We start from the raw sequence: 14,875 nt of genomic DNA on the forward strand, positions 1-14,875 counted from the left end.
ATAGGCTATTCTCCTGTATTCTTAACAGTATGTAGCTGCCGTAAATGGCATTAGCTTGTAGTTTCTTTAAGTAATGCCAGTATCCATCCCAAACCCCAGATGACTTTAGGTCTGAAAAAAAAAAAAAAAAAAAAAAAGGCCTTCGTTCTTCCTTCTTCAGGCACACATTTATATTTTAGGTCATTTTTACATTCTCTTTTCAACTCTGAGTTTATAAAAAAGGAGAAAATTAATTTACTCAATCAGGACCTTTTGGTATGGAAACTAAAGTAGATAGGGCAGCTGGTACACATCACTGAAATACCTGTTAAAAAAAAACACCACCACAAATAGCCTGAAGAAAAGGATAGACTGGATTGAGACCACTTATGTCTGATCATTTTTTTTTTTTTTAAAAACTGAGATCCTTCAAGTAGGAGAGTGGGCAAGGGATATGCTTTACAAACTTGTACCAGGGAAACATTTCAAAACAAATTTTTTCTTGCAAAGAAAAGCCTGCCTGTAACAAACATATTAGCTATATAAGAAAATAATCCTCCGACAAAAAAACCCACCCCACGAGTGAGATTTGGTCAAAGGACACAGATTTCTTTTGCACCTTATTAGAAAAATTTTGAAAAAGAAACTTCCACCTCAATAGTAAGACTTATTGTAACTTAAGGCACCGCTCCAAAAATCATCCATTCTCTAGGGTTCTTTTTTCTTTTTTTTTTTTTTTTGAACTGTGTCTTTCTTAAATTGTTTATTGACTGTTCACTGGGATAACTGCAGAAATCCTGCCTGAACACTTCAAAAAAAAAAAAGTAAAGATTTGAATTTTTGACAAGGTGGTGGTAGAAGGGAGGTTCCTGAACAGAATTTAGCTCTTGTTCTAGACCTAGACTAGTAGCACTGCTGATGTAACATGCTCCATATGCTTTAGATTAGTAACTCTGATATTTCTAGGTGTCAAAAGTGCAATTTGCCTCTTAAGGTACTGAAATACTGTTTTGATCAGCTACCACAGATTAATAGTCCATAAGAACATAAACCAAGGACCAAAGAAAAAAATAAAAACAAAAAAATATTGAAAAATAGTAGGTGTGAAGCTGCACAGGGAAAAGACACTTTTTTAAAGATACAAATTCTACTTAAAGTTCAGCACCTATAGCATGCAAATTTTTTTGTCAGATTCCTAAAACTTTTCAAAATCCAATCACAGTAATTATCTTTGACCTTTTGTGAAAATAAATGTCAAATTACCAAATCCTGACAAAGTTTTTCTTTATGAATTAGCATTCCACCTTTGCATTTGAATTTCACACTTCGACATACTGTCTGCTGTGCTTCACATAGCTTTTAGTCACATAGGCTCCTCAAAATCCTCAACAGTTTAATAATTTAACAGCATACTTAGAATTATTTGTCATCCTTCCCTTTAAAAATAATGATTACCAAACTGCACTAGTCCACTAGCCACAGAGAACATCTTCATTTTCTCCTCCCTCTGAAAAGAATAATGATGGCTTTCTATTGCTTGACCAGCTCTCAATACTCCTGGATAAGACACAGGTACAGATGAAGAACCACTTACAGTTATAAAAATAGAAATATCCCACTGTTTGCTTACAACTGGAATAATTTTTTTTTTTTTTTTTGCAAAGTCATCTTATTATATTGACTCCAGAGAAAAAAAAGTTTTCATAATACAAAGTAAAAGCCTTTGGACAGCAGACTACAGTTGGATATTAAAGTGAGCAGCTTAAATTCCCTAAGGGAATAGATCTGGACAGATGGTAAGACAGAAAAAAGTATTAATTATTGAATCCTTAAATCTTTGCTTCGCTTCCCACTTGATCCACCACTTCTGACAGCAGTGACAGCTAATAAGTTGACAGTGGTAGTAGGTTTCAAATATGCCCTGTTTGCTACAGATCAGAGTCCCTATCATCATTGTATGTACTCAGCTCTTTTTAAAACTTAGAAGAGTGGTAGCAGCTCTCATCATTGCTCTACTCTAATCAGTAAACTTGCTTTGTACAATGTTGGCTGGCAAAAACATTACAAAAGCCTTTGCAGAAATACCTCAGAACAGTGCTTTGGGAGAAGTAAGCAGGCGTTACTAGAAAAAAATAACTGCAGTCTCACTCCTGGAAAATAAGGAAATTTTGCAGTTGAAGCACAAGACTTTGCAGTACATGGGGTTTTTTGTTTGTTTGGCAATTCTTAAAAGGTTGTTTTAATTTTATTGGAAAATACAGCACTTATTTCTCCCATGCAACAGTGCTACGAACACCGATCTTTCATAATAAAAGAGCTCTGAATTCTGTTTCTACAAAGCTGACCTCTCTTGCTGGTTTTTGTAATTATTTTCACTGATCATCTGCAATGAGATAGAGGCAGATGTCAAGATCAGAGGGGAATTCTGGATATTCAACAGGACATGTAAAACTACCACCAAAATGTTAAACACACCCATCTGAACTTTCTTGAGGGAAGAAATGAAAAAGCTCTTTAACACAAGTGTCTCAGAGTCAAACCCAGAAGTTACTGGACAACAGGACGGTGTAAAATTTCAGTAACAAGGCATTTTTTTCTTAAGCGTAGTATATCACAGCAACCATGCCACTGAATCTAGAAAGGAGCAGTTACTTTCTAAAAGAACACGGCACATGTCCCTTGAGAATACAAAATTTAAACAAGTGAAAATTAAGCATGAAAGCTTCTTGAGAGAAAAGTAAATATCTACTAATCTTCATAGCTTGGTATCAATGAGTAATATATTCAAGTTCTGGGATAAATTAAGAAAGTTATCTAAATTGGATGGTAGTATTCTACACCTATTATCAGATCAAAATCTTTATACCAGGAAATAGGTACAGAAGCACTGTAAGGGGACTAAATCCTAATTTTAATCTCAGGCATAAAAAGATCTTAAAAATCAAATTTAGTTTAAGAATAATTGGTGTCATCTCTTAGAAAAAATATTATTAACTGACATTTACACGACAGTGTAAACCTAAAAACACATTGGATTTCACAGAACAAAGCCAATCCTCACAAAACAGGTTTATGGAAATGGATAAAATAATTCATTACATACACATGTCTATGCCATCTATAATTTATTAGCCTGGTTTTGGTTTAAGGATTTTTGGGTGGTTTGGTTTGGGCTTTTCTGGGGGGTGGCGGGTGGTGTGGTGTGGTGGTGGTGTCGGGCTTTGTTTTACACTTCAAGCAACCCAATATCCAACAAGCAAAAAGGTCTGACCAAGTTACCAATCCTTTGTAAAGAATTCTTACCAGGTATGTTCAACTACTGAGAAGTTTATATGGGCTGAAAGTGCATTACCAACATGTACCACAGTTTCTCACTTATTTTAAGTAATCCTCATGATCACGTGGGTACTAAGTGATACTAGTAGGAAATTAGATGCATGTTTAGAAACATATTCTAATAATAATTTAATGTATATATTATACACAGTATTACCTGTTTGATGTGATGCAAAAGTGATAGAAAGGCAACTACTGGCAAGAACATTTACATATACAATAATATGTTTTGATTATCAGTTCCAATTTGTTACATTGCAATGTAACTGACTACAAATGTAGCTACTGTAAAGTATTCACTCAATACAAATACAGCATCACTGCCTCCATTTACTAATTTTAATGAACTAGCATCAAAATATTTAACACTTTTTTTCATTTACTTACTGGAATATAAGAATCTGTAATTTCTAAAATATTGTTAATGTTCTTTTAAAAAAAGTAAAGCACGGAAAAAGCTGGTTATACTGATCTGGTCACTGACTGGTAATTTTAGACAAATTTAATTCAAACAGGTATAAATAGAGGGTTTGGTTTTGTGTTTTGTTTGTTTTGGTTTTTTTTCATTTCCCCAGGATTCTGCCAAGAAACACTGGGAAGCCCAGATAGCCCTTCCCCGCTCACAGCCTGGTTGATAAGTGTAAAGTGCTTAATTTTGATAAAGTCCTTGGGGCTCAATTTTAAAGCTGTTTTCTCAGTGGACTGATTCTTGATGATTTGTTATGCCAGCAGCTTACATATCCAAACAGCTTTGGAAAAATAGGAGGAAAGCTTGAACAAACAAGGTAGAGATTTTGCAAGAATAACTTTGCACTTCAGCCTGTGCAGAAATCCAAACTGAAGAAAGCTTATGCTCATTTTTCACACTACATTGAATGCAGCTTTTGTATAAAAAAGCCAGCAACTTTTTTTTTTTTTAAATTAGTGTTTGTGTTTTTTGAAAGTTAGCTGTGCTTATTCTCCAGCAAACTGAGCTGCTGAAGAACTTAAATATGGCCTCAGCTATTCTCCTTGTGATATTTCAAGAATAACTATGGCACTTTTAGCAGACAAAACATAGCTGCCCATATCTCTGGTCTGACAGTGATCCATTGCCACAGAATTATAAAGCAAAGACTTCCTCTTCTCGAGGAGAAGAATCCTATTGTTTGACGATAAACATTATTTCAATCCTTTTTTTTTGAAACACTATTTGATTAAACACTGAGTAGGATGGAGTGATATTTGTTAATATGGAAGACTAATCTATACAATGGTCATTTGCATTAACTTTACACCAAGAAACACAAGTTAAATATTTATCTGGCCAGTATCACACAGAAATCTGGCATACTAGAAATCCAAGGGCAGCCAGCAGAATCTAGATATGCACTAGACTGTCAACTCCACCCCCAGTAACTGTCTCGTTCACTTTCAAGCACTCACGGGTTTGCCCCCTCATTCATGTTCCCCTCCAGGGCTCACGCTAATAGTTAGCACACCATCTTTTTCTGTCCTGGAGAAGAGACTAACAGGCACACACAATCTGTTATTTTCCAACACACCCTTCTTTAAGGCTGAATTTAGAGCATGATGGCTTACATACTCCAGCTCCACAGGGACAATTCCCTGGTTTGGCCCAGGTTTTTAGAAGAACGAACCCATTGCCTCCAGTGTTAAAACAGCAGCAAAGACACATGCGGATGAAAAGAAAGATGCATTTAAGTGAACATCATTTTGATTTAAAAAAAAAAAAAGGGACTCCTATACGCATTTTTGGGAAGGTCCATGAAAGCTACAAATTTAGATGCCTCAGTATTAAAACAGTGGAAGATCTGACACAAATTAAAGATTTTCTACAGTGTTTTTCATTCTTGATTCTGTGGAGTAATATTCTGCTTATTAGAATTATTCTTGAAAGAACGATTGTGCCACAATTTCCAAGTAGAATACCGAGAGCTAAGATATAAAGATATATGTAGTAACAATTGTTAATTTCAAAATGCCAAAGCGGTATATAAACTTCTTGTCATAACACAGTAGAAACTTCTAGACCACAGTGTGTTTTCAATGGCACCAAAGAAAGCACATATAAAAGTATTTGGGGTGGAGATTCTTGTATTTTGGAACATTAAGGACTGCTTTAACCACATAACAGATATTTAATCACTTTCACAATAAATATTGTTAGCCTAGAGAAGGTAAATATCTACTTAGGTAGTAGGTACCACTGACTTAGAGAAAAAGTTCACTTTACTTGAATTGGGGACTGATATGAAACACTGGTCTAATCACATTGGATTTAGCCTTTCCAGTTGTTTTCTTAAACAATTCCTAAACTTTTACACAAATGACAAGATCTTACTAACGTTTTTCAACTACATAAAATGCCAAAAGGAGTCAGCTAGCTAATATTTCTTTCATAGCAATTCTAATGTGCAAGTATATGGACCATAAACAGGTTGATACACAGGAAATTTTCAAGCAAAAATGTGATTCTTATGTTTCTGTACGCCTCTCTATAATGAGGATTTCACATTAGAGACAAGATTTTCCAGAGTAGATTCTGCTGATATACGATTTTAACAAATTTCTGACACTATTACGAGAGACTTAGACTTGTAAGCTGCTACAGTGCAAACGTGCAACACTTAGTCCTGAAGTCCAAAGTCTGAGTAGTTCTATCAGGATCCTTTTGCTATATACTCTAAGGTCTGATTTTTTCCAACTATTTTCCAGTAGTTTGTCACCCTTTTTTCCTTCCTCTTTTTCCTTTTTTTAAAACCACCTAGCCCTTAATTTCTTATCTCACAATCCTAGGTGAACTTTTAAATTTTGCTCCATGATTTCCACTAGGATGAGAACAGCAAGCAGACTTTCCTCCTCCCTGCTTTCCACACAAACTAATTTTCAAAGGACTAATCTAACAGCTAAACCAGTCTCAGAGATTATTTTTGCTCCCATTCCCTGAAATGAATGGCACATGCAGAAAAAAACCCAGTCTGCAGGCAATTTTGCATTGTGTAAAAACTGCAACATATGCAGAACTTGTACATTTCTTCTACTTTTATGGTATGCATTTTCCTCCAGCTATCCTAGTTGTCTTCGTATGAAAAACTCACAGCCAAATACAACACACTACAGCTACTAAGAGTGATTTGTTTCACATCCCTATGTAGAGTACATTAATAAAGAAAACAAAAAACAGCACCTCCCAACCCTCCAAAACACAGTTGGAAATTTCTATGTTTAAACCCTGTTCTTCATTTGTTTTAAAACATTAACAATATTAAGTATTACACTGTAACATATGCAACATTTCAGCTGAAAGACACACTTGGAACAATTAAGACAACTCTCCTCTTACGAAGCATGGGCACAGGACCAGAAAAAAAACTGCTTCAATGAACACGAGCTCGTTGTTAATAAGCATTTCAGGGAGGAATAAAGGAACAGAGGAAAGCTCTGCTGGAGGATGAATGTGAATTGACCTGCAGCAGGAGTAAGGATATGCACTTTTTTACTCAGCTGAATCAGCCCACCTCTTTGTACTTATCCACCCAGTAGCCTTTTGATCTCAGTTCCCACATTTACTTTCAGTGCTTTGCAACTCACCATCACCACATCTCACTCTGAAGGATCTCTGCCTTTGAACAGAAAGGGAGGCATTGTGATTAATGACTTCATAAGGCAATATTAAGCAAGGTATTAAGATCAGGTAGCAGAAAATAGGAGGTAGATGTGATGCCCCATTAGAAATTAGAAGTCACAGTTACATAGCATTTACTTCAAATAGATGACACTCTCAAGTGAATAAAAAGATTTCATACTTTCATTTAAATTTTTAGATCATATTTATTTAATTGGTACAAAAGCAATCTTGGATTTTCCTAGTAGTTACACAAATCTTGGTGGTTGTTTTTTTTTACTGCCAGTAACAAATTTTGCAGTTGTAGATTTGTGCACAAGGTAGAGGCTTCCATAGCCTTATCAGTGCTCTGTACTCATATTAGGAATAGAGCAAAGGGATACCACTACCTCTAACAAAAATATATTTTGGAGCACAGAGAAGGTGGGTCATTTTTACTGAGCCAGCTTTCCTGGTAACAGATAACCAAGAATTAATGAATGGTGAAGAACAAATGCTTGCCTAATACCAATGGCGATGCTTCATTATCTGGGAAAGCACAAGATGTTCCTACTGTCTCTCAGCTTTCCCTGTCCTGTAATGAAGGATGCCATTTGAGAGTGTGAGTTATTGCACAGAGAAAAAAAAAAGAAAACCCAAAAAAGCGCAAGAACCAAGCAGAAGCCATGAGCTAGGATGGTACCACGCAGCCTCTTTTGAAACATCTGTAGCAACTCTGTATCAACAGCTGCTCATTACCCAGCCTCAGATGACAACCGCCCCAAAGCTGACAGTGCAAGCAAGCAGTCTCACCCTGTTTTCAGTGCTTCTAAACCAGGCAGGAGGGAAACTCAAGAGCAAAGTCCTGCCAACCAAAATGAGATTTCAGCAACTACCTATTGTTATCATCCTCTACTCACACAAACTTCTGATCTGCCCATGCATCAAGCCAAGATACAATGAGCCATCAGGGAACAAATCAAAGTTTTCCTCCCACCTAGGAAGCAGCTGCTGTGTTTTAATGGATTATTATTTTTCTTGTAAAATGATGCATTATTGACTACTTTTCTTAGAATTGACACATTTTGATATATGTTTGCATGAAATATGTCTCTAATACTTTATTTTCTTCTTCCTAAAACTTTAGAACTATTAATTTAAGAGAATCTTAGATCAAAGCTTCAGGTCAGGGAGAAATGTTTACAGTTCAGTAATAAAAAAGTAGTTTAAAAACAGAAACCAAAAGGTTTAGTTACACAACTATGATGGTCTATGCCAACAATGTCATCATCATCAGTAGCACAGAACAGGCTTCATAGAATTACTAAGCTGATAATCCTCTAATAAAATTTAGTAATTTAATGACTGTTAGCCAATCCTTAAAGTCGAACAAAAAAATCCCTTTATTATCGTAGCCATGTAACATTATCCCTGCTTCATTAACATATTTTTGTGCAGGCTTTCTGCTTATTTGTCTAGAAATAGATTCTAGCTAAGTCATATTAAAGAAAAATCCAAGAAGAATCTATTCTAGAGGATTAATTTCCAAACTAGCAATACCATGACATATACTGTATAAAATATTTATACTGCAACTTCAAAGGCTTCCTGAACTTTTCCAAGGACCATATTTACAGTGTGCAGATGGGAAAAGAAAGCCTAAATCAGACAGTAGGGACTGATGAAGAGGGGGGTTTCACCTTTATTACTGCCACTCTCTGGACTTTGGTGTTTACCTTATGTCCTGAAAGCATCGTGTGAAACTGAATATTGCAAACTTAAGTCACTTTCTAAACACAAGCTCTTAAATCAATCTTCCTTTTGAGTACAGATGGCTGGTTCAGTCTGTTTTTAATTCTCATCTTGGATGTGCTCCAAACAATAGACTAGTTTATAAAAGGTGGACACCACCATACTCATGTCTTTCTCTTTGGATAATCATGTTTTTGATTAAGAAGCTATGACTGAGGTGCTACATGCTGAACTTCAGTATGAAAATACACTTTGACCACACCTCCTTGCCAGTCACCTTAATGGATTCAGGTGAAGAGACAGACAGACATCTGTGAAACCCAAGAGTCTAACTGTAACGCAAGTCACAGGATTATCATAGTTGGAACCACTTCCAGTAGCAAAATTTCAGGCACCTCAGTACCTTTATTGGTGAATATCTTGCTGGCTGCAGACTTTCAAACACACAAGCTGCTGTTCAGAGGTTCTTTGCATTGCTCTGTTGAACTTGGGCTACTTTTCAAATCTGTCTTTAAAGAACTGCTCAAAAAGAAAATATGATCTTCGTCTGTAAGATACACAACCTGAAGGCAAACGCACAGGATTTCCTTACTTATAAGGCTCTAAATCAGACTACCAAAAAATGAAGTAATGTAATAAAGGGAATCTTAACGCAGATTTAAAAAGAAAAAGGGAGAGGGGTTTGCTCATCTGATGAAGAATAGGAATCTTATCCTGACACTCCTTCAGAGCATATTCACATGCAGGAACTGCTTCTGAAAAATGAAGCCACCTATTCCAGGTAAAGTCTGATACAAGACTTAACAGGACAAAATTCACATGAATTACCAGCATTATATCTGCATAAGAGATTCTTTAGAGCTGCCACCTTCCAATTCCCATTTTCCCAGAATGAAGTTTTCTACAGGAGTATTCAAGAATGTTACAAACTTACCATCAGAAAGAATTACACAGCATTAGACAAGGCTGCAAAACACTTTTCTATTCCATTTATTTCACCAAAAAGAGACTAAGAGCTTTGTTGTACAAAACAAGTAGACATTTTAGTATTTGGTGAGTACAGCAAGCCTGCTGTATAGTTCAAACAAGACTAGCAAAAAAAAAGAGGAAAATTGAAGTTTCCATTAACCTCCCAAAATGATAAAAGAATGGAACTGCTAACATTACTGTGCAGTCTCTTGTACACGCTCTGCCTCAAGGTAAGAACACTATCACCTCATATTTGGCAAACTGAAGGGACCTATAACCTTTGTTACTAAAGTCAGAGAACTCAAAAAAAAAGAAAGAACATGCATGCAACAGCAACAAGATGTTCTTCAAAACGGTTACTACTGATTTAGGGACACCATACAACACGCACCTCTACAGTCTATTATAGAAGAGTCAAAAAAATGTAAACTAATTTGAGTTTCTTACTCAAAACGTCATCAATGTGTATCAAACAGCTTTATCCTCTTGCTGAGCAAAGTAGTAAACGCCACACATTTCTAATTTGAGCCCTACTTTACTTAATATTCTTAAAGAGAGAAAAATTAAAAGGCCACAGCAGTTTAAGGATATCCACAAAGCATCTCAAATATAACTATTTTTAAAGAGGCATTAATTTTCAACCAATTACTCTAGTATACCAGAAATGGTATTTCTGTCTGAAGTAGACAAAAAGTTCTACATACCTCAAAGCCAAGTCTATCTTTCTCTTTCCAAAAACAGAAATGCGTAACCTTCTTATCCCAAAATTCATCCGGCTTTACTACACAAACAAGAGACACCTCAGCTGGAACAACATTCTGTAGAACAAATGAAAAAAGTAAAATTTTCAAGATTAAACCTTCATTTACCACAGAACTGAATTCCACTTACATGTCATCATCTATTCAAGAACTTAAAATTTACAGACAGAAATTAAACGAAGTCAGCTGCATCTACATCACATGTGGGCTCCGACCTTTGTAGTAGATTGCACTAAATCCCATATCAAAATCATGTCAGAACTGAAAAGAAAATCTAACCTCTTTACTCCCAGTTCTGAGGCCTAACCATTAGTCCATGATACATCAGTACAGAAAAACATGAATTATTGCCTAGACTCAATTTTATTTATGGCATTTCATTACCAAAAAAAGTCAAACATTAAGGACAAAGCTGTTACCAGTGTCACTTGCTACACAGAATGAAACTGTAATCATAAAGTTAGATAAGAATTGTGTACTTTGTTATTAAATCGTGTCAAGATTATATCCTATACTTCTCTATATTTTGCTTAAACTAGAATGAAAGGGCTTAATACTGACAACTCAGCATATTAATTCATAAAAGTATTATCACACTAACATTCCTCAGCCTACAACAGTAATTTCACCTACCAAGCTGATTTTATGATCCACATTCAGCATGACAGCAAAGAACAGATAATCCCAATTACTCAGCTATAGCAATAAGCAACAGTTAGATAATCACAGTACTGATATAAAAGTAACACAGTGCATGGGATTTCTCTTAAAATGGTTTGTTTTACTTATAAAAATATAATTCTGAAAAATTTATATGCATCCAACTCAGAAAGCATAGCACTAAAACAGGTGTTTCACTGAAGTGTCCCTTTGATGACCAACCACCACTACACGTGTGCAAGCAGAGGGAAGTTTCGAGTGGTCTGCACAAGGGTCTAGTTTACATATGAAAATCTTATTTATTGCTTCCTCCTCAAATTTAAGATACAGATGTGCAACTTCTGTTTCTGCAGGCTTCATACTCACAGGAAGCCACTGAAATCTGAGCATGGGCAAACAGATACCTTCCCCACTAGCTAAAGTTCCCACTAAATGTCACAATTGCACATTAGCTGAAGTGAAAGCTCAGTCAAGAGCATAATCAGAATATAATGGATCCAATTACTATAACTGTTAATAGGAATGCCACCTTAGTCAAGAATAGGTGTGTCTTGCAAGTTTTTTTGACAACTAGGACCAGAAAATAACCTATACTGTTTAGCACAAGTACTTTATTTTAACCCCATAGTTCTGAAAAACTAAACAAGTTGTTATTAATTTCTTTATTTGGGAATTGGCACTTTCTTTTTCTTCTCCTACTTTGTCTAGCATCCAGAATATAAGTTTTGATTGGGACTACTAAACACAAAAAAATCAATTATAGCCAATTCCAATGGAAATCGAGTAGTACAGCATACTGCATCAGAACCTGCTCAGCTGCACTATCAGCATGAACTGTTCCCCTGCAGACATTCCTACTAGTCACAGTTGATGCCAGGAGCGTATTTCTGTATTTTAACTAAAACTCCGTTTTAGAAAAAGGCCTACAATCATGTGTTCACAGCATGTAATGAATTTGTCCCTCCGTTGAGCAAGGTGTATCATCTGTTTTTCAGATTGTCTCTTACTACACAAAACTCTGTCACAGAACCACATTTTGTGATTTTAAAGGGCCATAAATTTCCTATTTCTCAAAAAAGAAATTACTGCCTCTACAAAAACACAGTTATTGGGGTCACATCTATAAAACTAATCAGTCAACTACGAGTGTATAAAAATGTATTTACCTGTAGCATTAACACAACCGTCTTTACCACATTCCATTGAGACTTTCTGCCATCCACTATCACAGTAAATCCTCTGGCTTTACACTTCTCACTAAAAGAAGAAAAACACTTAGGAAAAAATACAATCTGTGAACAAGTGTCATATCACAATGACTTTGGATTTCAACTATACTGAAAAATAAAACTACATAGTTTTTTACTTATAAAAATACTATTTTAAAAACCTTAAGTTTACTCATTTAGAAATAATTTTCCATTTTAATGCTCAAGCATATTAATAGATATTCCAAATTACAGTTTCTCAGTAGCACTGAGATGTATTTCATAATGCAAGCATTTATTTAAACTTTAGCAACTCTGGAGAGGTTTCATAAACATATATTTCACAAAATCTTCAGAAAGAAGAAGAGGTAGGTTGACAGTTTCATAAGGAAGACAAAGGGATGTCAGTTTTCACAAGGTTACTAGTGAATTGGCACAGAATTGAGGATGCAGCTATATCTGACATGACTCATGTCCAAGCAACAAACCATCTAAACAGGCTTAAATTTCTTTCCTGAACAAACGGACTAGGAATTGCAGTGCACAAAAAGCCTCTACAAGGACAGAGGCTTTGCATATGGATCTACAAGAAAGAGTATTTTAGACTGACATAATCTTTTTCTTCTAATAAGGTTTCAGTCAGCATATACTACAAAAAAAAACCTGCTGCAAACAGCTGCAAAGCCAAAAATTCAAAGCATTTCTGTTCAAGTATCAAACAGGAAAAATAGTTAAAAACTTCCCAAAACTTCCCTCAGTTTCTGTGTATTCCCACAAAGACCTCTCCTGCTCATTTCTAATAGAAGCTGGCAACAAGATGCTTATAACAGCTGTGCAGAGTACAATGGTGGCAGCAATCTCTGGATGTCCCAACAGCTGGGAAACTTTACCTCCTCACAACCAGGACAGCAGCAGCCAGAGAAGTACAATGGAAGTGAGCCCATAATCTTAGTATTAGTTACCACAATAGATATCATGTCCTACATTGAACTTACTGTGCCCAAAGTTATAAGTAACTAAAAAAAAAAAACCATGACATTTACATGATGCAGAAAAGGATTACGTAATCTTTAGCACCCAAATCTGTAATTACAGAAAAGCCATTTCTGTGATCTCCTTAGCTTACAAAAAACAAAGCAACTTGCATGTAACAGTAAGCATTATGTTTCACACTAAGAAATTTGACTGCAATTTGTGTCATGTTTAATCTGAGCTTCATCAGGTATGGGCGAAAGACAAAATTATCTTAGAATTTAAAATTTTTAAAAAAAGACACCTTACTAGTCTATTTAGGAAGAAAAAAGTTTACAAAGTTGACTGCCAATCCATACACACTTCTAGTTTTAAGGAACCTCTAGGATAACACACATGATTTTCCTAGAAGCACTCTGAATATTCAAGGCTTTGTGCATTCAACTTTTATTCAGAATGAATGCAAAAGGCACACTACCACTACTTTTAAGAACAAGATAAGAAGTGTCACTATAGAATCTTGAGACATGGCTTTCTTAGGCTCACTGAAATCTAGTAGCATCAGAATCTGCTCTCCCCTACTACTAGACCTAGGGTTTTTTAAAAAAAGCAAACCCACACAAACCAAACAAAACGTACACACAAAAACACACCCAAAAGACCCAAACAACCAAATTCAAAAGTGAACTACCACTTCTGCAAAGTTTATCCAACACTCAAACATAAATGTTTGTATGACAGTTTTAAAAGAAAAAAAGAAACAGAATACAAAGGAAGCAAACTTCAGTATGCACAGGCAATAGCATAACATTGCCACTTTTATTTTTCTTGGATTCTGAGGATGCCTTCAGAACCCAAAGAAAATCATCAAATAGCAAAGAAAGGTGTAACAGTAGCTGAAACACTAGGAATAAATTGTCTGAAGGTTGGTGAAAGCTTTACACATACAAACACTCCCCCCACATCACCTGCCAAAGAATTTTTACCCAAAACACTATAAACAGCAATGCCTCTCAAATTTTGGATACAGCTGTCCATCAACACTAGAATGCATATGTCAAAACAGTTATAGTTACAACATAATGGCATGCACGACTGAATTAAATATTAGGTTATCTTACACATAGAACTTGGGGGAAAATAGTAACATTAATGTTTTTTTGACAGCTATCTGGGTTTGGGACAACATCCCTGCCCAAACCTGTTTTTTTTTTTTAAGCATTGTTCAGTTCCAGAACGAAAAAAAAGGCAAGTGCTTAGGCCAAAAAGTTTGTATTTCCCACTAAAAAACAACATGCAAGCAAATCCGACAATTATTTTTTCATATTGCCACCATAAAGGAGAGGTCATTTTCTTCCACAACTGACAAACAGTACATTAGATGTAGAAACACTGAACTTTGCTTTCAAACAGATTTCCCAGTTTGTACCAAGTATAAAGAGTACTTTGGTTGAATTTTCAGACAGTAATTTTTACACTAATGTATGTAAAAACATACATCAGGATGAGACTGCAGAATAATTAATGCTCTTTAGAACAACAATGCCTGCACCTGTTCCACAAATACTGCCAAGTCCTTAAATCAATGAGATGACTTGCATGGATGACCATTTGGGATTTTCATCACTTTA

The 14,875-nt window shown here is 35.6% G+C and overlaps 1 protein-coding gene across 24 annotated transcripts in view; it reads right to left on the bottom strand.

Annotated features, from left to right (window-relative positions):
* SESTD1 (SEC14 and spectrin domain containing 1) overlaps positions 1–14,875 on the bottom strand; it is a 60,912-nt gene that overhangs the window by 26,890 nt on the left and 19,147 nt on the right. For all 24 annotated transcript variants that reach the window (XM_075093626.1, XM_075093619.1, XM_075093609.1 and 21 more), the window contains 2 exons: positions 12,231–12,321; positions 10,348–10,461 (listed from right to left, as the gene is read on the bottom strand). In XM_075093626.1, coding sequence (XP_074949727.1) covers positions 10,348–10,461; positions 12,231–12,321 — 205 coding nt within the window. The remainder of the gene's footprint in view (positions 1–10,347; positions 10,462–12,230; positions 12,322–14,875) is intronic.

The sequence above is a fragment of the Phalacrocorax aristotelis genome, chromosome 5 (genome assembly GCF_949628215.1).
Source record: "Phalacrocorax aristotelis chromosome 5, bGulAri2.1, whole genome shotgun sequence".
NCBI lineage: Eukaryota > Metazoa > Chordata > Aves > Suliformes > Phalacrocoracidae > Phalacrocorax > Phalacrocorax aristotelis.